Raw genomic sequence first — 27,266 nt, forward strand, 5'->3', positions numbered from 1 at the left:
GCTGAATGGATTAAAAAATAAAACCCATCTATTTTCTGCCTACAAGAAACATATCTCACAAAGAAAGATACCTGAAGAATGAAAAGTTAAAGGATAGAAAATGATACTCTATGCCAACAGAAAGCAAAAAAGAGCTGGTGTAGCCATCCTAATATCAAACAAAATAGACTTTAACACAAAAACTGTTAAAACAGACAAACAAGGGCACTATTTAATGATTGAAGGATCAATTCAACTGGAAGAAGTAACTATTATAAATGTGTATGCACCTAGTTACAGGGCACCAGGCTATTTAAAAGAAATGTTACTGGATATAAAGGGAGACTTAGACTCATCAACCAGACAAAGGCAGCAAGGAAACAAAAGAGTTAACCAATTCTGTAGACCAAATGAACCTAACAGATATCTACAGAACTTTTCATCCTACAGCTGCTTAATACACATTCTTCTCACCAGTATATGGAACTTTCTCTAGGATTGGCATGCTAGGCCATAGAACAATTCTCTTTAAATTCCAAAAGATTGAAATCATACCATGTATATTCTTTTACCACAATGGAATAAAGTTGGAAATCAGCAACTAGGAATCTTTAGAACATATGCAAACACATGGAGACTGAACAATATGCTCCTGAATGAAAAGTGGGTCACTGAAAAAATCAAAAGAAATAAATAAATTCCTTGAAACAACTGAGGATGACAATACCACATATCAAAACTTATAGGATACAGCAAAAGCAGTGTTAAGAGGAAAGTTGGTAGCAGTTGGTGCCTACATCAAAAATTTGAAAGGCACCAAGTAAATGAGCTATCAATGTATCTCAAGGATCTAGAAAAACTACAAAAGCAAACCAAATCCAAAACTAGTAGGAGTAAAGAAAAAATTAAAATTAGAGAAAAAATAAAGACTAAACAAAAAAATGTAAAAGTTCAAAATGAAGAGCTGGTTCTTTGAAAAAATAAAAAAAAATTGACATATAATTGGCCCAACTAACCAGAAAAGGAGGAAGCAGACCCAAATAAATAAAATAAGAGATGAAAAAGGAAATATAACAGCAGACATCACAGAAATAAGAAGAATTACCAGAAATTAACACAAAGAGCTGTATGTCAACAAACCGGGACACCTAGAAGAATTGGATAGATTCCTGAACACATGCAACCTACATAATTGAGCAATGAAGACATAGAAAACCTAAAGAGACCTTAACCAAGACAGAAATTGAATCAGTACTAAAGACCCTTCCAGGAAAAAAAAAAAAAAGCATAGGACTGGATACTTTCAATGCTAAATTTCGCCAGACGTTTAAAGACAAACTAAGTCTAATTGTTCTCAAGCTATTCAAAACAACTGAAATGGAGGGAATCCTCCCAAATTCTTTTTATGAAGCCAGCATTACCTTAATACCTAAACCTGAAAAGGATACAATAGAGAAAGAGAACTACAGACTAATTTCCCTGATGACCATAGATAAAAAAATCCTCAACAAAATTCTAGCCAATCAAATCTAACAACACATCAGAAAGATTATACACCCAGATCAAGGGGGATTTATCTTTGTATTCAGCGATGGTTCAACATTTGCAATTCAATTAATGTGATGCATTAACAAACTGCTGAACAAAAACCATATGATTATCTCAATAGATGTAGAGAAAGCATTTGATAAAATACAACACCCTTTCATGATGAAAACTCTAAGCATCTTGGGCATAGAATGAGCATTCCTCAACACATTCAAGGCAATTTATGACAAACCCACAGCCAGCATCTTACTGAATGGAGAAAAGTTGGAAGTATTCCCACTAAGATCCAGAACCAGTCAAAGATACCCACTCTCACCATTGATATTCAATATACTCCTGGAAGATTTAGCCAGAGCCACTAGGCAAGAAAAGAAATCAAAGGGATACAAATTAGGAAGGAAGAAGTCAAACTGTCCCTATTTACAGATAACATGATTCTATATATATGGGATCCAAAAGACTCAACCAAGAGACTATTGGAACTCATAGAGGAGTTTGGTAAAGTAGCAGGTTATAAAATCAAGACACAAAATCAACAGATTTTGTATACACAGACAATGCCACGGCTAAGAAAGAACTTCTAATATCAATCTCACTTACAATATCTAACAAAAATAAAATATTTTGGAATAAATGTAACCAAAAATGTCAAAGAGCTCTATGAGAGACTCACACAACATTAAAGAAATAGAAATAGAAGAAGATACAAAAAAAAGTTCACGGATTGGAAGAATCATATCATCAAGATGTCCATATTACTGAAAGCAGTTTACAGATTCATTGTGATCTCAATCAAAATACCAAGGACATTCTTCTCATATCTAGAAAAAATCATGCTGAAATTCATATAGAAACACAGGAGACCCCAAATAGCTAAAGCAATCTTATACAACAAAAATAAGGCCGGAGGAAACACTACACCAGATTCCATGGCACACTACAGGGAAGTTAAAACAGCCTGGTAATGGTACAAAAACATATGAATAGAACAATGGAACAGAATAGAAATTCCAGAAATTAACCTAAACATCTACAACCAAATTATCTTTGACTAAGGAGCTAAAACCAATTCCTCGATCAAGGACAGTCCCTCAACAAATGGTGCCGGGAAAACTGGATCTCTACTTAGAGAAGTATGACTCAAGACCCCTACCTTACACCTTACACAAAAATCCACTCAAAATGGATTTAATAACTAAATCTATGACCTGATACCATCAAATTATTAGAGAACATTGGGGAAACCCTGCAAGACAGGGGCATGGGCAAAGAATTCTTGGCAAAGGTCCTAGAAGAAGGCAATCAAAGTCAAAGTTAACAATTGGGATTACATCAAATTGAGATGCTTCTGTACTGCAAAAGAAACACTCAGCAAAGTGAAGAAGCAACTGACAGAATGGGAGAAATTATTTACAGACTATACGACTGATAAAGGATTAATAACCAGAATATATAAAGAGGTGAAGAAACTCAGCAACAAAAAAACCAAACTACTCAGTTATTAAATGGGCAAGGGACTTAAACAGACATTTTTCAAAAGAGGAAATCCAGATTGCCAACAGACACATGAAAAAATGCTCAAGATCACTTGCTCTCCTGGAAATGCAAATTGAAACCCCAATGAGAATGGCTTTCATACAGAAATCAACAAACAATAAATGCTGGTGAGGATGTGGGGGAAACGATACCCTAACCCACTGTTGGTGGGAATGTAAACTGGTAAAGCCACTGTATTAGACAGTATGGAGTCATCTGAGAAATCTGAATGTAGACCTACCATATGACCCAGCCATTCCACTCCTGGAATTTAACTAAAGGAATGAAATCATCATATGAAAGAGTGATCTGTACCCCCATGTGTATTGCAGCTCAATTCTCAATAGCTAAGACATGGAATCAACCCAAATGCCCAACAACTGAACACTGGATAAAGAAGTTATAAAGAAAATAAAGAAATCATGGAATGCTCCACAGTGGTTAAAAAAATCCAGTCATTTGCAAAAAAACAGATGAAACTGGAATACATCATACTTAGTGAAATAAGCCAATACCATATATTCTCCCTCTCCTGTGATAACTAATAGAGCACCTAAAATGCAATATGTGAACAGCCCTTTTTTTCATACTATTTGTTGAACTCTTTACTATCATATAGATAATCATATGTGTATAATGTTAATTGAAAATAGATCTTAGTGAAAAATATGAGTGAGAATTAGGAGGAAGTGTGGGAGTGTGGTGGAGAGGGTGTGGGCATGGTGGGAAAAATCACCATGTTTCTAAAACTGTAATTGTGAAATATATGAAGTTTATAGTTGTAAAACTGTATAGTTCTGCATACATTCCTATGGACTTACTTCTAAGGGTACAGTGTAAAAATTTGCTGTGGGGTCCCAAATTCCCTTAAGCTGGATGGTAAAAATGGTATTTAAGTGTTAAAGTGATCATGTGGAAGGCGTAAGTGTTAAAGTGATCATACAGATAGGATTACTTGTTAAAGTGATCCTATAAATGTTTAAGTATTTGGTAATAATAATAGAGTTAAAAAAGAATGAATGCTGCAACATAGGAAGCAGTCCATACAGCAGACTCATAGAATGGCAATAGCTTTAAGTAGCACTGTGACCTCCGAATCAGCCCTATAGGCATTCTGGTCTAGTTGAAAAGCCCATGAGAGCATTTTAGGCATGAAAAGCCAAGACATTGTTACGAAAATTATCTTACATGATGGACCTATGTGGGAGAGACACTAGTGGAAAGAAGTGGTCATCAAAGAAGGATGTACTTTTCTCTGAAGGGAGGAAAGAACTTCCACTTTGCTTATGGCCTTGTCTAAATCCTGAAGGAATTTGTGGATTCAAAAGTTTTCCATAGCTTTGGCGGTTCATGTCAAGAGCCTTGGGTGATCAGTGATGTCATACATAAGAGTGTTAATTGTTAAATTAACAACAGGAGTCACTGTACACTAACTTCCCAGGCAGGATCTCTCTACTCAGAGTTGGATATGACAGTTAATAGTAAAATTTGTCCTCAAAGATTTACTTCATTTTAATGTATTAAATGGAGGATATTCTTATGTTCGTAAGCTACAGTATATGTAAGTGCTTGCAAAAGATGTATCATTCTTGGTTATTCTTCATAGTTAATTGTTTCTCAAAAAAGAATGCTTAAAAATAAAAAAAATACTGTAATAAATACCTAGTAAATAATTTTAAAAAAAGAACACTAACACACCTATATATATATATATATATATATATATATATATATAAATTTTGTTTCTGTTGGTTTCCCTGGTATTAATAATTTAGGATAACTTAAAATATCACTCCAATTATTCCAAGGTGATTTTTTAAAAATAAAGAGTATATATTTAAGGGATATTTTATTAATTTTACATCTACTCATAATGTCTGTTTATATAATTCACTTTTTATAATGCTCTGTGAGATTTATTATGGCTTCTAAAATTTTAATTTCATAGTTTCAGCATGTTAAATGAGAAATTACATTAATTACTTAGCAATGTTTCTCTGTTTCTATTTAAGGGTCTACATTAGATGTAATGAAGCAAGATTTTTTTCAAGAGGCAAAAAATCTCATTGCTGAACATGAGAACATAAAGGAGGTTAATGCTTTGTATTTACCTATTATTTTTAGAAATTAACCATTTTGTACACTAGAATGATTATTCCAAAGCTTTACATGAGCCCTAATTTGGTATAAATTCTGTGTAGATGAGAAAATGAAATCTTTCTAGCTTTAAAAATTAATTTATTTCAAATGGCATTTAGAAATTTTTTAGGGGCTGTGGCTGTGGCATACAAGGCTAAGCTTCCACCTGTGGCTCTGGCTTCCCATGTGAGCACTGGTTTGTGTCCTGGCTGTTTCTCTTTCTATCCAGTTCTCTGCTTATGGCCTGGGAGGGCAGTGGAAGATAGCCTGGGTGCTTGGGCCTCTGCACTTACATAGGAAAACTGGAAGAATCTCATTGCTCCTGGCTTTGGATTGGTCCAGCTCTGGCTGTTGGGGGCATTTAAAATTAAAAAAAAGGTTAAAAGATTTTTCAGTTATATTAATTAGTTATATTTGTATAATTTTCACCTTTAGTACGTTTTTAATGTTTTGATGAAATATAACAGAAATATTTGGATTTATTATCTCAAAAGACTATCCTTTTAAACAAAGGGATTATTTTAGACAAAGATAAACTAGAAAATATACTGAGAGATGCTTTTCTTCTATGCCCTTAGCATGACATGCTTGCTTCTATCTTCTCCCATATCACTTTGTATTAGCACTGTCTGTCTGTCAGTCTGACAGCTCCTCCAGGGCAGACTGTCATTTTTGAATTTCCATCTCTAGTAACAAGCATTGTTCTTGGCTCAATAAGTATTTGCTGAATGTCATGGAATTGGAAGGTGAGAATAAGGGGTGAGAAGGAAACGGACAGGGAAGAGACAGGGGAGGGTCAGCACGAGGGGAATTTGAAGAAGGGCATCTAGAGATATCAGAAATTTGGTGGAGGGATAGCTATTTGACAAATGGGCTTTTAGGCAGACAGGTAAAGGAAGGGTACATTAGCATGGTTTATTGTGAGTCACACGATCCTGTCCCCTTTTCAAACACATAGAAAATTTTCATTGTAGAATTTCATATAAATATTTAAAATATTTTCTAGTGCTGCTTGGGTGGGCAGAGGACTGTAATTTTTCTTTATGTTACTTTTGAATAACTCTCTATGCTGAGACTGGCACTGGTGGGTTTAATCTGTAATCAGCTTTGTTAACATTGCTTAACTAAGGTTTTCTTTTAATAATTTTTTTACTTTCTTTGTCTTCATATTTATTAATGAGAGAAACAATGAGTACTTATTATATGTTTTGGGAAGGAATGGACAATTTAAAACAAAGCAATTATTTCTAAATATTTCTAAACATTTTAAAGCCTCTTGGAATAAAAGACAAATTTTTATCCTCAAAAAAAATCCTACAACTCAGAAAATGTAATGAAAAAATATATATGAGAAAAAGATAATATTTAGGAATATTTAGAGGTAATTATAATACAAGCTAAAGTGAAAAGAAATTTGGAAATTTTTAAACAAAGCAAGTACTATATACAGCAGTGACCTAAAACACACAAAGTTTTAAAGACTTTGTTATAAACCTTTCCTAGAATTTTTTTTTCAAACTCCCCTATGATCATATTAATTCCATCTATCTTTTTTTATTTAACTTTTATTTAATAAATATAAATTTCCAAAGTACAACTTTTGGATTATAGCTGCTTTTTCCCCCCATACCTCCCTCCCACCCACAACCATTCCATAACCCACTCCCTCTCCCATCCCATTCACATCAAGATTCATTTTCAATTATCTTTATACACAGATCAATTTAGTATATACTAAGTAAAGATCTCAACAGTTTGCACACACAGACACACAAAGTATAGAGTACTGTTTGAGTAATACTTATACTGTTAATTCTCATAGTACAACACATTAAGGACAGAGATCCTACATGGGAAATAAGTGCACAGTGACTCCTGTTGATGATGTAACAATTGACACTCTTATTTATGGTGTCAGTAATCACCCAAGGCTCTTGTCATGAGTTGCCAAGGCTATGGAAGCCTCTTGAGTTCGCCAACTCCGATCTTATTTAGACAAGGTCATAGTCAAAGTGGAAGTTCTCTCCTCCTTCAGAGAAAGGTACTTCCTTCTTTGATGGCCCGTTCTTTCCACTGGGATCTCACTCACAGAGATCCCATTTTCATTTAGGTCATTTTTTTTTGGCAGAGTGTCTTGGCTTTCCATGCCTAAAATACTCTCTTGGGCTTTGTAGCTGGATCCGAATGCCTTAAGGGCTGATTCTGAGGCCAGAGTGCTGTTTTTGACATCTGCCATTCTATGAGTCTGCTGTGTATCCCACTTCCCATGTTGAATCATTCTCTCCTTTTTAAATTATATCAGTTTCGTATTAGCAGAAACTAGTTTCTTTTAATAAATTTAAAATAATTTTCAAATATGTTGATTTTACTGCTAGGCATATGCAATGGAAGACTAACAGTGTTTGCAGTTATGAGGGATATGTCTTAGAATCTTAACCTTTATTAATAATTTTTAAGAAAACTTTTATTTAATAAATATAAATTCCAAAAGTACAACATTTGGATTATAGCAGTTTTTCCCCCCATAACCTCCCTCCCACCCATAAGCCATCCCATCTCCTACTCCCTCTCCCATCCCATTCTTCATTAAGATTCATTTTTAATTATCTTAATATACAGAAGATCAAGAAGATCAACTTAGCATATACTAAGTAAAGATTTCAACAGTTTGCACCCACACAGACACAAAGTATAAAATACTGTTTGCAGTCTAGTTTTACCCTTAATTCTCATAGTACAGCACATTAAGGGCAGAGATCCTACATGGGAATAAGTGCACAGTGACTCCTGTTGTTGATTTAACAATTGACACTCTTATTTATGACGTCAGTAAACACCCGAAGCTCTTGTCATGAGCTGCCAAGGCTGTGGAAGCCTCTTGAGTTCACAGACAAGGTCATAATCAAAGTGGAAGTTCTCTCCTTCCTTCAGAGAAAGGTACCTCCTTTGATGGCCTGTTCTTTCCACGGGGATCTCATTCACAGAGATATTTAATTATCTTGGCTTTCCATGCCTGAGAAACTCTTATGGGCTCTTTAGCCAGATCTGAATGCCTTAAGGGCTGATTGTGAGGGCAGAATGCTATTTAGGGCATTTGCCACTCTAGGAGTCTGCTGTGCATCCTGCTTCCCATGTTGGATCATTCCTTTTTTTTAATTCTATCAATTATTATTAGCAGACATTGGTCTTATTTATGTGATCCCTTTGACACTTAATCTTATCGTTGTAATCAATTATGAGCTTAAACTGATCACTTTAACTAGTAAGATGGCATTGGTACTTGCCAACTTAACAACACCCTAATATTCTTTATTGCTGCTATCATGAATTGGCAACAGTTTAAATTGTTCTAAATCACTTTTGATGAAAAGGAGCTATAACTCTATTTAAAGAACAAATATCATTACTTAGATAATTGCCAATAAAAACATAAAAGATGTATATTTTTCTATTGCTTGTTGTAGACACAATTATGAAGCAAATAAGTGATTAAAATGACAAATATTTATCCTATTATCAATATAGTTTTTTTTGAAAGCTCATCTCCATGTATGACAGTGATTTCTAGTTCAATAAGAAAAAAGTTTGGGGATATTAGCATTTTGTGGACATCTTAAAGTTATGAAATGATGATGGAAAATAATTTCTTTCTCTTTAAAAATGGTGTATTATTTTATTTATTTGAAGGAAGATTGACAGAGAGAGAGAGAGAGAGGAGAAAGTGAGAGAGAGAAAGAGAAAGGAAAGAGAGAGAGGGAGAGAGAGGAGAGAGAGAGAGAGAGAGAGAGAGAGAGAGAGAGAGAGAGAATTGATCTTCTATCCCCCTGGTTCAATCCAAAATTTACCAAAACAGAGAGGGATTGGCCAACTTAAAGCCTAGAACCTGAAACTCCACCTTGGTCTCCCACATCCCACATGGATGCTAGGGACCCAAGCACTTCCACTGCTTTCCCAGACACCTTATTAGGGAGGTGGAGAGGAAGTGGTGCAGCCTAGACTTGAACTGTTACCCTGACATATGATTCTAGCTTTGCAGGTATTAGCTTAACTTATTGGATCCAAACACTGGCCACTTAAGTACATTCTTATATGTTTGAAACTCCAGATTTTTTTTTAAAGATTTTATTTATTTATTTATTTATTTGAGAGATAGAGTTACAGACTGTGAGTGGAAGAGAGAAAGAGAGAGAAAGGCCTTCCACCCACTGATTACACTCCCCAAATGGCTGCAACTGCCGGAGCTGTGCCAATCTGAAGCCAGGTGCTAGGAGTTTCTTCCATGTATCCCATGCAGGTGCAGGGGCACAAGCACTTGGGCCATCTTATATTGCTTTCCCAGGCCCTAGCAGAGAGCTGGATTTGAAGAGGAGCAGCTGGGACTAGATTCCAGCACCCCAGCAGAGGATTAACCTACTGAGTCACAGCCCTGGTCCTGAAACTCCAGCTTTTAAATGGACTTTAGACCTGCATTTAAATGTAGAATACTTGAGCTGAAAGTTGCTACTTCAAATTTTACATTTCTTTTCAACTGGAGTATAAACCCTAATCTTTGTGAAGGGCTTTTGGATGACTACATGAAATAATATCTGATTTAGCTGATTACTCTCCTGTCCCTTATAGTAAATCTCTTACACAGTAAGGTGCTTTGTAAGATGTATTCAGTAGAGATATAATTTATTATTAATTTATTATATATTCAGTAATAAAATTTTATTAAATTTATTTTAATTTTATTTATAGAATAAAGTTCAAGGTACTTCTATAAATGTTTTTAAAAATAAACACCAAAAACCAAAATCTATCAAATACATACCTTTGGATGTTAAAAAAAAGGAAGTACTTGATGTGGTTCATGAACATCAAAAAGCACTCAGAAATATTTGTCCCAAGGAACTTCCCAAAAGTGAACATGTTGAAGAGACCTCACAGCGAACTTGCTTTAAGAAGCCTCAACTTCTTAGTATAAAAGAAAAGCTTGAGTCCACAGCTCATAGTACAGAAGGTAAGTTTTGGGGGGGTTGATAAAGAAGTACAGCAAGCCAGCAGGCTCAAAAGTGATTGCTTCTCATGTGCTTGTCATGGATTTCCTTGTTCAGATCATGGCTGAAACTTTATATCTTAGCCATGAAGGGTAAGAAGGCATGAGTAACAGAATTGCTAATTGTCTGGGGGCCACCAGGAGTTGAGAAGAGAACATCCTACTTAGAAAGAAAAATTTAGGAAAAAAAGAACTGGCCGGCCATGTCTACAGCTTTCCAGCTGTGATAGTCCTTCTAATAAAAATCCTCTGAAAAATGATTGCACTATTGCTAAAGCAATTCTGATTTTATACCCCGAGTTGTCTTGTTGAGCAAGGTAGGTGAGACAGGCAATCTATTTTTAAGTATGTTCTAACAAAACTCTAAAAATATTTTTGGGAGCTATAGAGTTTCTCCCCTTTGAACTATGTATGTATGTATGCATATACTCATCTATAAATACAGGAACAGACATAATCTTAACCATGTGTGTAACTTTGCTGTAGCAGAGTATATGCAAGGCATTCTGCAAACATTGAAGAGTAACTAGGCATGGGCCAGAATGAAAATTTATCAAAGAGATCTCATAACAAATGGCTTTTTAGGAGAAGTTTGCTTAGAGATAAGGAGAGAATAGTGAGAATAGGAAAGGCCATTTTCCTGTCAGAAAGAATAAAACTGGCAGTGGAGACTGTGGAGAGTATGGTTACAGAGAAGTTACTGAGGAGGTTGTACAGGAAAGAGATGGTCCAGGGAAGTGATGGAAGGGCTATTAATGAGGGCAGCAGCGAAGCATGAAGTGTGGAAGAGGGTCAATATATCAGTATTTCTCCTTGTGTCATCTTTGGAAGTCCAGTCCTGAGCAATTCACCTTAATGAAGAATTTACTAGTCAGGTCAATATGAAAAAAATACATATTCCTTTCTTGATGATTCATATTGATCATTAAGTTTGTAACTATAAAGCTATATAGTTCTGCATACATTCCTACGGACTTATTTCTAAGGGTACAGTTTAAAAACTTGCCATAGGGCCCCAAATCCCATTAACCTGGATGGTAAAAATACTATCTTAAGTGTTAAAGTGATCATATAGATAGGATTAAGTGTTAAAGGGATCATATAAGTAAGATCAAGTGTCTGGCAATAATAATAGATAGAAATGAAAAGGATAGAATGTTCCAACCTGTAAACAGTCACAGAGCAGGCTCATATAATGACGAATACTTTAAATAGCACTCTGATCTCAGAATCAACCCTTAAGACATTCTTGTCTGGCTGAAAAACCCATGAGAGCATTTCAGGCATGGAAAGCCAAGACACTGAGTCAAAAAATGTCCTACAGGAAGGATCTCTGTGAGTGAGAACCTAATGGAAAGAAGGTGGCCATCAAAGAAGAATGTACTTTTCTCTGAAGGGAGGAGAGAACTTCCACTTTGTTTGAGGTTTGAGGTTTCAAAAGGCTTCCATAGCCTAGGCAACTCATTTCAAGAGCCTAGGGTAATCACTGACATCATATATATGAGTGTTACTTGTTAAATTAACAATAGGAGTCACTGTGCTTTTACTTCCCATGCTGGACCTCTTGTCCCCAATGAGTTAGATTATGAGAGTTTACTGTAAAAATTATTCTCAAACAGCTTTTTTTTGTGTGTGCCAATTGTTGAAATCTTTATGTAGTAAAGAGTTGGCCTTCTGTGTATAAAGTTAATTGAAACTGAATCTTAATGGAGAAAGGGAATGGGAGAGGGAGGAGGAGATGAAGTGGGAGGGTGGGTATCTGGGAAGAATCACTATATTCCTAAAGTTGCACTTATGAAATTTGTACTCCTTAAATAAAAGGTTTATTTGGGAAAAAAGTTGTATGAAAAAACTATGCATGGGTTTTAAAATTTTTTGCATCAAATTTATACCTTAGTTGCAAAAAAAAAGTTCTGAGAAATAATGAATAAAAGTAACATATACTGTTTTTAACCTAACTATCTCCAGTTCATTTGATGAAACACTCCCCATTTTAAAAAATCTTATGTCACATAGTGAAACTAGTGTTCCTTTAAATATTATTGATTAAATTCAGACGTAGAGGTTATCTTATGATGAATTAACAGATTTTTTAAATTTTTATTTAATAAATATAAATTTCCAAAGTACAGCTTTTGGATTACTATGGCTGTGGGGAGCAATTTGGACTAGACTGAGTTACTGGAATTAAGACTTATTCTATGCATCTGCTCTCCCACAATATGGTGCTGGGAGAGAAGTAAACAGCTTCTACCCAGCTGCCTCTCACCAACTTGACAAGCTGCAGGAGCTGCTCCTGATTGGAGGAGAGCGGCGTGCTCGGCGTGTGGGCAGCTGAGTTAGGATTGGCGGAGGAGGACTATAAAGGAGGAGAGAGACGGCATGCACCAGGAACATCTAAGGGGAACACCTGTGCAGCCCCCGAGAGAGCCGGCCGGCGGTGTGCCACTCCCCTGCGGAAGTGGGGAATGTGGCCAGGGGGAACCGCCCTTCCACGGAGGTGGAAGGGACAGTAGCCAACCCGGGAAGAACCAGCAGCAAACCCGGGGAGGGCCGAGCAGACGAAAGAACAGCGCAGGGTCCTGTGTCGTTCCTCCACGAAGAGGGGGAGCGACATAATGGTGCCGTGACTCGGATAGAAAACTTAGGTCGGATAGGAAACTTAGGAGGGAAGAAACAGGAAGAAGTGGAAAATACCAGAGAGAGAGACTAGCAAAGAGCCTAGGGGAAAGCCGGACGAGAAAGGTGCCGGAAGAAGCTATTGAAAGCCTAGGCATAAACTCGGATATGGACTGTGGGAAAAAAGTTAGGATTGAAAGCGAAAGTGAAAGCTTTCATAGACTCGGATGCGGACTATGGCGGGGAAGCTAGGAGATTGAAGGCGAAAGTGAAACCTGGAGGAGGCTTGGACTCGGATACGGACTGTGGGGAGTAGCCAGGAGAAATGAGAGGAATATTGTTGGAAGAAAACTTAAGGAAACATACCGGGTAGAGAAAAATGTTAGGGAGGATGAAGCCGCGAGTGCAGGCCAAGCCATCTTGGAATTCTTCAAGTCACCCCGGGGAGCAAGAGGCGAAGATCTGGAACCAGAGGCAGAGACGTGGGCCGCCAGAATTCGCCAGGTTAGTCCGGGGAACTTGGACTGAATGCCGGTGGTGGCGGAAACATTCGCGGAAGCCGCCGCGTGCAGAGAGAGCACGGGGCGTTGGCGCGAGGCCGTGGTGCGGGCGCGAAGTGCGTGGAGACCGCGGAGCGTGCGCGCAGAGCCGGGAACCCGCCGGCGGGGCGAGGCGCCAGGAAGCCGCGCAGAGCTGTGAAGCCGCCACGGGGCGAGGTGCCGAGAAGCAGCCTCGGGGCGGGCGCCGCCGGGAAGCCGCAGGGATAAGAGAAACAGAAGTTTAGAAGTAAAGTGAGAGAAATAGGAATGCTGGAAGATGGAAGTAGAATGGGAGAAATAGGAATGCCCGGACATAGAGAAATAGAGAAATAGAAAGGCCTCCCCACAACATGGCAATTAGAAAGTTTGGATTCGGTCTGCCCGATAAGTGAGGCGATGAGCACCTGCGGCGGCTAGCAGCTTATGCGCCGCAGGTCACCGAAGACAGGCACGAATTAACATCAGTAAGGCCTCCCCACAATACAATTAGGAGGCTTGGATTCGGTCTGCCTGATTAGGCGATAAGCACCAGCAGGCAGCTCGACCAGAGTATGAGCTGCAGGTCACCGAAGATAGGCACGAACCAACACTAATAAGTCTCCCCCACAATACGGCAATGAGAAGGCTTGGATTCGGTTTGCCTGATTGATAGGACTTGTAAGAGCCTGTGGCAACTCTAGCAAGTAGAGCAGAGTGTGTGCCGCGGGACACCGAAGACAGGCGCGTATCAATGCCAAAAAATAAAAAGAAAGGGGGATCTGTGGGGAGCAATTCGGACTAGACTGAGTTACTGGAATTAAGACTTATTCTATGCATCTGCTCTCCCACAATATGGCGCTGGGAGAGAAGTAAACAGCTTCTACCCAGCTGCCTCTCACCAACTTGACAAGCTGCAGGAGCTGCTCCTGATTGGAGGAGAGCGGCGTGCTCGGCGTGTGGGCAGCCGAGTTAGGATTGGCGGAGGAGGACTATAAAGGAGGAGAGAGACGGCATGCACCAGGAACATCTAAGGGGAACACCTGTGCAGCCCCCGAGAGAGCCGGCCGGCGGTGTGCCACTCCCCTGCGGAAGTGGGGAATGTGGCCAGGGGGAACCGCCCTTCCACGGAGGTGGAAGGGACAGTAGCCAACCCGGGAAGAACCAGCAGCAAACCCGGGGAGGGCCGAGCAGACGAAAGAACAGCGCAGGGTCCTGTGTCGTTCCTCCACGAAGAGGGGGAGCGACAATGGCTTTTTCACCACTATAACTTCCCTCCAATCAGCAACCCTCCCATCTCCCATTCCCTCTCCCATTCCATTCACATCAATCATTTTCAATTATCTTTATATACATAAAATCAATCTAGTGTATATTAAGTATAGATTTCAACAGTTTGCACCCACACAGAAACACAAAATGTAAAGTACTGTTTGAGTACTAGTACTAGCATTAATTCACATTGCACAACACATTAAGGACCGAGATCCTACATGGGGAGCAAGTGCACAGTGACTCCTGTTGTTGACTTTTGACACTCTTGTTTATGGCGTCAGTAATCACCCTACGCTCTTGTCATGGGTTGCCAAGGCTATGGAAGCCTTTTGAGTTCGCCAACTCCGATCTTATTTAGACAAGGTCATAGTCAAAGTGGAAGTTCTCTCCTCCTTCAGAGAAAGGCACCTCCTTCTTTGATGGCCCATTCTTTCCACTGGGATCTCACTCACAGAGATCTTTCATTTAGGTGGTGTTGTTTTTTTTTTTTTTGTTTTTTGTTTTTTGTTTTTGCCAGAGTGTCTTGGCTTTCCATGCCTAAAATACTCTCATGGGCTCTTCAGGCAGATCTGAATGCCTTAAGGGCTGATTCTGAGGCCAGAGTGCTGTTTAGGACATCTGCCATTCTGTGAGTCTGCTGTGTATCCTGCTTCCCATGTTGGATCGTTCTCTCCTTTTTAATTCTTTCAGATAGTATTAGCAGACATTAGTCTTGTTTATGTGATCCCTTTGACTCTTAATCCTTTCATTATGATCAATTGTGAACTGAAACTGATCACTTTGACTAGTGAGATGTCATTGGTACATGCCACCTTGATGGGATTGTATTGGAATCCCCTGGTACATTTCTAACTCTACTGTTTGGGGCAAATCCGATTGAGCATGTCCCAGACTTTACATCTCCTCCCTCTCTTATTCCCACTGTTACATTTCACAGGGATCACTTTTCAGTTAAATTTAAACACCTAAGAATAATTGTGTGTTAATTAAAGAGTTCAACCAATAGTATTAAGTAGAACAAAAGAATACTAAAAGGGATAAAGTATTAAGTTGTTCCTCAATAGTCAAGACAAGGGCTGATCAAGTCGCTTTTTCTGATAGTGTCTATTTCACTTCAACAGGAATTAACAGATTTTTGAAAGTCAGCTGATTATGTAATGAAAATGAAGATGTTGAAAAAGTATTGAGGTTTCTAGTGTTAGAAACTGGACAGAAAATATTGAGATGAGAATTCAGATGTCATGGTCTGTTCTTCTTACTATAACAAAATCTCTGAGATTGGGTATGACAAAAACAACATAAATTTTTGTTCATAGTTATGGAGGCTAGAATTCCAAAGGCAAGTAACCAGGGTGTTGGTGTCTAGTGAGGCCCTTCTCTCTGCTTCTCAAGAAGGTATGGTCACTGTGTCTTCACATGGCACAAGGGAGGAAGGAAGAAAGAGCCAGGCAGCTCTCTAGGGTCTTGTTGGTAAGGACATTAGTCTCATTTGTGAGGATTTTGCCTTCCTGACTTAATCATTTCACAAAGACTCTGCCTCTTAATATTGTCACATTGAGTCTTAGGTTGCAACATAAATTTTGGAGGGACACAAACATTTGAACCACAGTAGAATGAGAAGCAGATTTGGGGCAGATGGGAAAAGGGGTTCAGGAAGATATGGAACTGAGTTTTAGATGTAGCAAATAGGCATGCATGTGGAGATAAGCATTAGGCAATTGGAAAAGGATATCTGGCATTTAAAAGGGAGGTAGGGGCCAGTGCCGTGGCTCACTAGGCTAATCCTCCGCCTTGCGGCGCCGGCACACCGGGTTCTAGTCCCGATCGGGGCGCTGGATTCTGTCCCGTTGCCCCTCTTCCAGGCCAGATCTCTGCTGTGGCCAGGGAGTGCAGTGGAGGATGGCCCAAGTCCTTGGGCCCTGCACCCCATGGGAGACCAGGAGAAGCACCTGGCTCCTGCCATCGGATCAGCGCGGTGTGCCGGCCGCAGCGCGCCAGCCGCAGCGGCCATTGGAGGGTGAACCAATGGCAAAGGAAGACCTTTCTCTCTGTCTCTCTCTCACTGTCCACTCTGCCTGTTAAAAAAAAAAAAAAAGGTAGGTAGGCAAAGACTAAAGATAGATATGTGTGGTCATTATCATACTGAAATGGTGAGGTTCATGCCTTTTTCAACCAATGCTCATTTATTTGTGAGGAATAAAAAGATAAAATGTAAGTTACTTGTGCTTAGGGGTTTCAGTTTTGATGTACCTAATTTGTATCTGCTACACTGTGGGATAAGGAAAGTAAATATACAATTATAACATCACATGACTGATAGTATAATGGAAGGAAGATATACCTTTTTTTGGTTAAAGATTTTATTCATTTTTTGAGAGTAAGAGTTACAGACAGAGAGAAAGGTCTTCCATCTGCTGGTTCATTCCCCAAATGGCCATAACGGCCATAATCTGAAGCCAAGAGACAGGTGCTTCTTTCAGGTCTAGCACATGGTTCAAAGGCCCAAAGACTTGGGCCATCTTCTACTCCTTTCCAAGGCCATTAGCAGAGAGCTGGATCAGAAGAGAAGCAGCCAGGATCTGAAATGTCAGTGCCACAGGTGGAGGTTTAGCCCAGTATAACAAACTGCTGGCCATGCAAGTTATATCTTTTTAAAATTAATAAAAATCCTAATTCAGATTCAGGTGTCAGGGATGGATTCACAGAAAATTTAAAGTACTTGATAAATATTGAAGGATGAGTAAGTGTTAGAAAGAAGGAAAATCTTACCTAGTAAGAAGGCCAGTATATCTGAGATATCTGATATCTCAGAAATCTGGATATCTCAGATTATCTGGATATCTGAGAAAGTGATTGTAGTGTATTTGAGGCAACTAAATGATTAGATGATGAGGATTAGGGAGTGATTAGAGATGAAAAAAAAATGTAGTCTGAGGAATATTGAATTTTAACCTAAAATGGAAACCATCCAAGATATTTAAAGGAAAGGTGCAGTGTTCACATTTGCATTTCAGAATGTTTACTGGTAGCAGAAGTGGAATGTGATGTTTTGGAAGCACGGAGACCAATAAAGAGATAGTAATTCATGTGAGAAGGAATGACTTAAATTAAGGCTGTGGCATCAGGGATAGAACTGAACAAAAAGATTTTATAGATATTAAAGAAGTACAGTTCTCTAGAATTTCTTTTTTTTTTATTTTTTATTTTTTTTTATTTTTTGACAGGCAGAGTGGATAGTGAGAGAGAGAGAGACAGAGAGAAAGGTCTTCCTTTGCCGTTTCTCACAGTTGTGCTTTATCACTTTCTTTTATTTTTGTAAATTTTTTTTTTTTTTTGACAGAGTGGACAGTGAGAGAGAGAGACAGAGAGAAAGGTCTTCCTTTGCCGTTGGTTCACCCTCCAATGGCTGCTGCGGCCAGCACGCTGCGGCCGGCGCACCGCGCTGATCCGATGGCAGGAGCCAGGAGCCAGGTGCTTTTCCTGGTCTCCCATGGGGTGCAGGGCCCAAGCACCTGGGCCATCCTCCACTGCACTCCCTGGCCACAGCAGAGGGCTGGCCTGGAAGAGGGGCAACCGGGACAGAATCCGGCACCCCAACCGGGACTAGAACCCGGTGTGCCGGCGCCGCTAGGCAGAGGATTAGCCTAGTGAGCCACGGCGCCGGCCCAGTTCTCTAGAATTTCTTAACAGTAAAGTAGCACATGGGACACTGGGAAGAGCTCAGGCATTGGCTTAGCTCTAAATGGCAGCATGGGAAGCACAGAGAGCAGTTTAGAAGATTGGAGATGTGTTTATGTAATGATAAAACTATCATCTGCAGTAAGTTACAATGTAGACCATATACCTACTGAGGTTTGTAGCTTTAGGTATAGAAGTTGGGAAACAGTATTATTAAAATGTGTTGGTGGTTTCTGGCAGTCTTTGGGAAGTTATAATAACAAAAGAAAGAAATTAAGGAAAATAGTTTTCAGTGAGGAATGATTAGATATACTAGGTATTTATGATCTTGGATTTGAGCAAATAACCACTAACATAACATTGCAGCAAAAAATATATTAAAGATATGTCTTTCACAACCTAGCTCACTATTTCAGAAAATGTCAAGGCTGTCATCATTGGTAAAGTAAGACAAAGGGTAGGGGAACAAAGCAAAAAAGGGAGAGTTTGAAGCTGTATATAAAAAAAATACTTGGTGGTTATTAGAACAAAGAGTTGATGGGGGGCCGACGCCATGGCTCACTAGGCTAATCCTCCGCCTGCGGGTTCTAGTCCCGGTTGGGGCGCTGGGTACTAGTCCTGGTTGCTCCTCTTCTAGTCCAGCTCTCTGCTGTGGCCCGGGAAGGCAATGGAGGATGGCCCAAGTGCTTGGGTCCCTGCACTCGCATGGGAGACCGGGAGGAACTACCCGGCTCCTGGCTTCGGATCGGTGCAGCGCCAGCCGTAGTGGCCATTTGAGGGGGTGAACCAGTGGAAGGAAGACTTTTCTCTCTGTCTCTCTCTCTCACTGTCTAACACTGCCTGGCCAAAAAAAAAAAAAAATTGATGGGAAGCCAATAGACTTTAAGACAATTCTCCTGCTAGAGAAATCGTGAACCTTGACTCAACTGAATGTTCCAAAAGTAAAATAATCTGACTTTATCAGGAAGCATACCACGTAAGTTATATAAGCCTCCAGAAAGATAAGAGGAAGATGAGGCTGAGAAGTAAATAAACAGTTTTCCAGAGCATGGATCTAGGGTCGCTAAAAACAAAAGAAAGCCAAAACCAGCCAACCAACTGACCAGCCATTCAACCAAGCCCAAAACCATGAAGAGGTATGCCTACCAAAACAGAATCATTGTCTATTTAAAGAACTTCCTCACCTCTAGGTTAGGGATCCATTAAAGTGATTCCCCAGAAGAAATCTGAAAATTTTTAAACTAGTGGCTGGTTATATTCTCTTTTATTCCCTTTGACTAATGGAGTTTTTGTTGAGGTTGTCTTATACCTTGTCCTGCTACTGTGTGTTCTTATGTGCCTTGGGGAGAAGGTTAGAGATAATATTTGGTTCTCATTTTACTGGATCAAAGGGAACCATATCTGAACTTTATGAAGTCTATAAACCAACCAGAGATCTGGTAAGTGGAGCTGTATGCAGTGCTGAGTGGACTGTCAGGTTGTTTCTTTTGGAAAGAGCAAGAGTATATTCTATCAGGGAACAAGAATAAAAGGAAAACACAATTCTCATGCCTCTTGTAAAATCTTTTTTCATGTCAAAATGAACTAAGACATCAAGTATTCAATTTGGACTGCCCATGTGTCAAGGTTTCAATAGCTACCTTTAGTGAGTGACTTCTGTGTTGGACAGCAAAGTTTAGATATTACTTAAAATCATTGACTTAGATAAGATCACCTAGTAAATTTAGGTGGAAAAAAATGCAAGGACTGATCCCAACATTTAGAGGACATGATAAGGAGTACCCAGCAAAGAAAGTAGAGAATGAACAACAAGGAGGGAAATGAGAGGGTTGGAGTATATGTGGCTCCTATTTCAATCAAAATGGAACAGTGCTTTATACAGAGCAAGGACAGCTCATTTGTTGAGTTAGGCGGAAGGCAGGGCCATGAGATAGATGCAGGGGGATTGGTAGATTTAAGTAATGGGATTGCTTTTATTTTTTTGATGGTATTAGAAGTGGGGGGAAAGCCATTGTGATCCATAAGTCGTACTTTGGAAATTTATATGCATTAAATAAAAGTTTAAAAAAAAAAAAAAAAAAGAAGTGAGATCTGGCTGGCGCCACGGCTCACTAAGCTAATCCTCCACCTGCGGTACCAGCACCCTGGGTTCTAGTCCTGATTGGGGCGCCAGATTCTGTCCCGGTTGCCCCTTTTCCAGTCCAGCTCTCTGCTGTGGCCCAGGAGTGCAGTGGAGGATGGCCCAGGTCCTTGGGCCCTGCACCCGCATGGGAGACTAGAGGGAAGCACCTGGTTCCTGGCTTCAGATCGGCCTAGCGCGCCTGCCACAACACGCCAGACTTAGTGGCTACTTGGGGGGTGAACCAACAGAAAAAGGAAGATCTTTCTCTCTCTCTCACTGTCTAACTCTGCCTGTTAACAAAATAAAATATAAAAAATAAAACATAAAAAAAAGAAGTAAGATCCTCATTTGAGGGTGGAATAGGACTGGAAGTATTGGAGTTTTGAGCAGCAAGGAGCAAGGTGAAATAATCATAATCTAAGAGAATGTGATCTGAAAATATGGATTCCTGTGAAACGTGAAATCCTTTTTTTTTTTTTTTTTTCCAGAACTAAGACAAATGGGAAGTGTGAATGGGGATCAAGGAAGAAACTGACTTTGCCTAAATCCCTAGAGTCTGTGAAGGGGGGAAGAAAAGAATAGTTTCCCCTTGAGTGATTTACTGAAAAAGCTGTTTGCTTAGTAAAATAGCGGTTAGAACAAGAAGACAAGAGGAACCCATTGAGAAGGTAGTGAGATGATCAATTTGGCTGATGTAAAACCTTGGTTTCTTAGGCATGGTGATGAGTTTGGGGTGTAGGTCAAGGGAGGATGAAAGTGCAGATCTTTGGAGACCGAGCTAAAGGGGAAGAAGAGTTGTATGACTGGTTCATAGAGAAGATGGGCCATCTGTTTAGTGAGGGTCTCTTGAGGAGTTGTTCTCTTCAGCAGTTTCTATTTTTTTTTTTTTTTTTTTTTGACAGGCAGAGTGGATAGTGAGAGAGAGAGACAGAGAGAAAGGTCTTCCTTTTGCCATTGGTTCACCCTCCAATGGCCGCCGCGGCGGGCGCGTTGCGGCCGGCACACCGCGCTGATCTGAAGGCAGGAGCCAGGTGCTTATCCTGGTCTCCCATGGGGTGCAGTGCCCAAGCACTTGGGCCATCCTCCACTGCACTCCCTGGCCACAGCAGAGAGCTGGCCTGCAAGAGGGGCAACCGGGACAGATTCTGGTGCCCCGACCGGGACTAGAACCCAGTGTGCTGGCACCGCTAGGTGGAGGATTTGCCTATTGAGCAGTGGCGCCGGCCCTTAAGCAGTTTCTAATCATGAGGCTGACGATGTTGGAGGTGGTGATGTGAAAGGGACTTAATATTTTATCAGGAGAGCTAGGGACCAGCAATCCTTCTGAAAAATCCCATGGTAGGCTCTGTGGGGCTCAGAGGTAGTTTACTAGGAACTTTTGCCTGTGCCCCATCAGACAGCTGTGAAGTACTGATCATAGAGTTTGTATTTGAATTAAAATTGCAATTCATTTCTCAAAGTTCTTATCTCAGAACGCATATATTAAGTCTGTACTTGTGACTATTTTTTAAACATATTCCCAATATCCACTTCAGGGTGAATAGAAGCATGATCTAAGATATCAGTGGCCTTAATTCAAGAACTTGATTAAAGTTTGTGAGATTAGAAGAATCGTCTGTCCTTTGTGTGTAGTATGTGTACTCTCCAGGCAGGCTGCACTGATGAATTCAGCTGTATTTTCTTCCATAAACTGAGTATCTTACGTGAGAACAGGGCAAACATTGCTTGATATCCAAGCATATCAGTTTTAAAAGCATACTGTAACAATTACAATATCAAATATCTTTAGTAGTTTTATTCTTTGTGCTTGCTAATATAACATGCCCAGAGTTAATAAAGAGAAATGAGGAAAAATAAGAAATTCTATCCTCTTTGTATGGACTTTCTACAGTACCTGCTTAATCACCTTCTGTTACTATTCAGCCAACCATCTATGCATCTGTATTATTAAAATTATTAGTAATTTGAATTAATAGGTTATTAAAATTATTGAAATTATATAAAAATCAGTTTATGTAATAAGCATTAAACATTAACTTATAGTTGCCATATAATATACCATATAATATGGTATAAAGGATATTTAGGTTTGATTTTGAGATATTTAAGTTTTAAAATAGGATTCAATTAAACTCTATGAGCTTTCATTATATCCATCCAGCATATATTTTTAAGGTTGATATTGAATTCTTTATCAGACTGAAAATGTGTACAAGTATGTGTACTTGAGTGTGTATGTGTGAATATTTATGACTGTGTGTGTATATTGATATGTGACTGTATGTGATTGTTTTGAGTGTGTATATGTGCATGTGAATTACTTTAAGTATGTATGAGTGTGAGTATATAAAAATGTGTGTGGATATGTGACTGCAGAGAATGCCTGGATGTGTATGAATGTGTGTTTGAGTTGAAAGTATGTGTTCTTTGGTCTTCATATCACAAACATTTCTCCTTATTTATAAAATGAAGGCATAATGAATTTTAGTAATGTTTAATAATGTCTAGTTTAGCTAAAAAACACTGCAAAAAACTATCAGGAAAAATGCCCTTTTGCTACGTTTATTTCTTTGCCCACAGTGGTGACAGCCTACTAACAAATTTTTATCACCAATGTTTATAAAATATTCTATATTTTAATAATTTTAAGTATACCTATGAAAGTAACAAACATGTTAAAACTCTTTCTTACTCATTCCTACAAAATTATTTAGAAGAATTTAAGTCTAGGCTCCATAACAAATTATGTAAGAAAAATAGAAACTAGATTTTTTTTCCATGAAATAGGGAAGTATATTGTATTGGGTATCACAAAATAATTGGATTTTGAAGTTTTGGAACTTGAAATATCCTAATCTCTCTCCACACATAAAAGCAGACTCTTATTGAAGAATTTCCAAATAAGGGAATACATTTGGGATGAACTCTTGATAGAACATCATGCGGAGAATTTTGCAACTGCTTCTACTTTTCTTATTTTCTTTCTGGTTTAGATTGTTATGTTTCTTATCAGTTCCAGTCAGGAATTTTCTTTTGCTTGTCCATGCTCTTATAGAAACAACCTAAACAAAATTCTGAAAATTAACAAATGAATTACATATCTGAGCGGAAGAAAATACAATCAAATTCACCAGTGCAGCCTGACTGGAGAGTATATATACTGCACACAAAGGACATGTGTTTCTTTCTAATCTCACAAACTTTAATCAAGTTCAGTGTTTTGAATACAGTGCTTCATTATATTTTTTCTCTTTTTGTAAGCTATGATAGAAAGATAGAGGGTAGAGACTTCAAGTAAGACAGGAGGGTCATTGCTTCACAGTTGCATGCTTTCTGACATTGAAGTAACCACAAAGATCATCAACCTTTTTATTTTTTTTTTAAACTTTTATTTAATGCATATAAATTTCCAAAGTACGACTTATGGATTACAATGGCTTTCCCCCCATACCATCCCTCCCACCCACAACCCTCCCCTTTCCCACTCCCTCTCCCCTTCCATTCACATCAAGATTCATTTTCGATTATCTTAATATACAGAAGATCAGCTTAGTATACATTAAGTATGGATTTCAACAGTTTGCTCCCACACAGAAACATAAAGTGAAAAATAATAGATGATTTTTTAAAATGATGATGAAATCAGATCAGACCTATTGTCATGTTTAATCCCAGTGAGAGTCAAGTTGGGAATTGATAATTTCTTTTTTTTTTTTTTTTACAGAGGATCAGTTTAGTATGCATTAAGTAAGGATTTCAACAGTTTGCACCCCCATAGAAACACAAAGTGAAATATATTGTTTGAGTACTCGTTATAGCATTAAATCTCAATGTACAGCACATTAAGGATAGAGATCCTACATGAGGAGTAAGTGCACAGTGACTCCTGTTGTTGACTTTACCAATTGACACTCCTGTCTATGGCATCAGTAATCTCCCTATGCTCCAGTCATGAGTTTCCAAGGCTATGGAAGCCCTCTGAGTTCTCCGATTCTTATCTTGTTTAGACAAGCTCATAGTCAAAGTGGAGGTTCTCTCCTCCCTTCAGAGAAAGGTACCTCCTTCTTTGATGGCCTGTTCTTTCCACTGGGATCTCACTCGCAGAGATCTTTTGCCAGAGTGTCTTGGCTTTCCATGCCTGAAATACTCTCATGAGCTTTTCAGCCAGCTCCGAATGCCTTTAGGGCTGATTCTGAGGCCAGAGTGCTATTTAGGACATCTGCCATTCTATGAGTCTGCTGAGATTCTCACTTCCCATGTTGGATCACTCTCCCCTTTATTTACTCCATCAGTTAGCGTTAGCAGGTACTAGACTTGTCTATGTGCTCCCTTTGACTCCCAGTCCCTTCACCATGACCAACTGTGAACTGAAACTGATCACCTGGAACAGTGAGATGGCATTGGTACATGCCACCTCGATGGGATTGAATTGGAATCCCCTGGTATGCTTCCAACTCCACCACTTGGGGCAAGTCAGCCCGAGCATGTCCCAAATTATACATCTCTTCCCTCTCCCATTCCCACCACCATGTTCAACAGGGATCACATTTCAGTTAATTTTCAACACTTAAGAATAACTGTGCATCAATTACAGATCTAAACCAGTCATATTAAGTAGAACAGATAAAAAAAACTACTAAGAGGGATAATGTATTTAGTTGTTCATTAACAGTCAGGGCTATGCTGATCAAGCCACCATTTCCCATAGTGTCCACCTCACTCCAACAGGTTTCCCTCTTGGTGTTCAGTCAGTCGTCACCGATCAGGGAGAACATATGGTTAAAGATCGTTAAAGATCTCTATGATGAAAATTACAAAACCTTAAAGAAAGAAATAGAAGAGGATACCAAGAAATGGAAAAATCTGCCATGCTCATGGATTGGAAGAATCAACATCATCAAAATGTCCATTCTCCCAAAAGCAATTTACAGATTCAATGCAATACCAATCAAGATACCGAAGACCTTCTTCTCAGATCTGGAAAAAATGGTGCTGAAATTTATATGGAGGCACAAGAGACCTCGAATAGCTAAAGCAATCTTGTACAACAAAAACAAAGCCGGTGGCATCACAATACCAGATTTCAGGACATACTACAGGGCAGTTGTAATCAAAACAGCATGGTACTGGTACAGAAACAGATGGATAGACCAATGGAACAGAATTGAAACACCAGAAATCAACCCAAACATCTACAGCCAACTTATATTTGATCAAGGATCTAAAACTAATTCCTGGAGCAAGGACAGTCTATTCAATAAATGGTGCTGGGAAAATTGGATTTCCACGTGCAGAATCATGAAGCAAGACCCCTACCTTACACCTTACACAAAAATCCACTCCACATGGATTAAAGACCTAAATCTACGACCTGACACCATCAAGTTACTAGAGAACATTGGAGAAACCCTTCAAGATATTGGCACAGGCAAAGAATTTCTGGAAAAGACCCGGGAGGCACAGGCAGTCAAAGCCAAAATCAACTATTGGGATTGCATCAAATTGAGAAGTTTCTGTACTGCAAAAGAAACAGTGAGGAGAGTGAAAAGACAACCGACAGAATGGGAAAAAATATTTGCAAACTATGCAACAGACAAAGGGTTAATAACCAGAATCTACAAAGAGATCAAGAAACTCCACAAAAACAAAACCAACAACCCACTTAAGAGATGGGCCAAGGACCTCAATAGACATTTTTCAAAAGAGGAAATCCAAATGGCCAACAGGCACATGAAAAAATGTTCAAGGTCATTAGCAATCAGGGAAATGCAAATCAAAACCACAATGAGGTTTCACCTCACCCCGGTTAGAATGGCTCACATGCAGAAATCTACCAACAACAGATGCTGGCGAGGATGTGGGGAAAAAGGGACACTAACCCACTGTTGGTGGGAATGCAAACTGGTCAAGCCACTATGGAAGTCAGTCTGGAGATTCCTCAGAAACCTGAAGATAACCCTACCGTTCGACCCAGCCATCCCACTCCTTGGAATTTACCCAAAGGAATTTAAATTGGCAAACAAAAAAGAGGTCTGCACCCTAATGTTTATTGCAGCTCAATTCACAATAGCTAAGACCTGGAACCAACCTAAATGCCCATCAACGATAGACTGGATAAAGAAATTATGGGATATGTACTCTTTAGAATACTATACCGCAGTAAGAAACAACGAAATCCAGTCATTTGCAACAAAATGGAGGAATCTGGAACACATCATGCTGAGTGAAATAAGCCAGTCCCAAAGGGACAAATACCATATGTTCAACCTTTTTATTTTAATTATGAAATTTACAAACAATTGAGAGGTATTCTTTTTACCACCTTCCTTATGCTGACTCTGATCTTGTTAGCCCAGAGGATAACTTAGTGAATAATAGAAATATTTGGACAGAGTGGTAGCTTGCAGAGGTTTTCACATGAAGTTCGTTGTTGCATGTTTTGCCCTTGGTGAAGAATGCAGGCAGAGAGAGTCAAGAGGTGCAGTCAAATGTTTCAGAGTGAGCCAGGGTCCTCCCATGAGCTTTAGATATGAGCAAATAATACCAACTCTTCTGAGGATGTAAAGTGAGAACACTAGCACCTTACCAGTGTTTTCTTGCTTATAGTGAAAATCTTCAATGAGCATGTGTTGTTTTTGGTTTCTCTGTATGTTTTAATCTGAGTTTGGGGAAACACTACTCCGTTCTGAGTCCATGCAGTTTTAGTAGGGCTGTTACCCCACCTTGTAACTCCAGGCTTATGATTCAAGCATGACTAATGAGATTAGTTTATTTTCTTGGCTACAGTGATTTGCTTTGAACCAGTAAGGATGAAGTG

The 27,266-nt window shown here is 39.2% G+C and overlaps 1 protein-coding gene across 23 annotated transcripts in view; it reads left to right on the forward strand.

Moving 5' to 3' along the window:
- IQCM (IQ motif containing M) overlaps nucleotides 1–27,266 on the forward strand; it is a 577,684-nt gene that overhangs the window by 143,825 nt on the left and 406,593 nt on the right. For all 23 annotated transcript variants that reach the window (XM_070047451.1, XM_051819390.2, XM_051819388.2 and 20 more), the window contains 2 exons: nucleotides 5,076–5,155; nucleotides 9,943–10,204. In XM_070047451.1, the coding sequence (XP_069903552.1) occupies nucleotides 5,093–5,155; nucleotides 9,943–10,204 (325 nt within the window). In that variant the 5' untranslated portion in view covers nucleotides 5,076–5,092. The remainder of the gene's footprint in view (nucleotides 1–5,075; nucleotides 5,156–9,942; nucleotides 10,205–27,266) is intronic.

The sequence above is a fragment of the Oryctolagus cuniculus genome, chromosome 8, assembly GCF_964237555.1.
Source record: "Oryctolagus cuniculus chromosome 8, mOryCun1.1, whole genome shotgun sequence".
NCBI lineage: Eukaryota > Metazoa > Chordata > Mammalia > Lagomorpha > Leporidae > Oryctolagus > Oryctolagus cuniculus.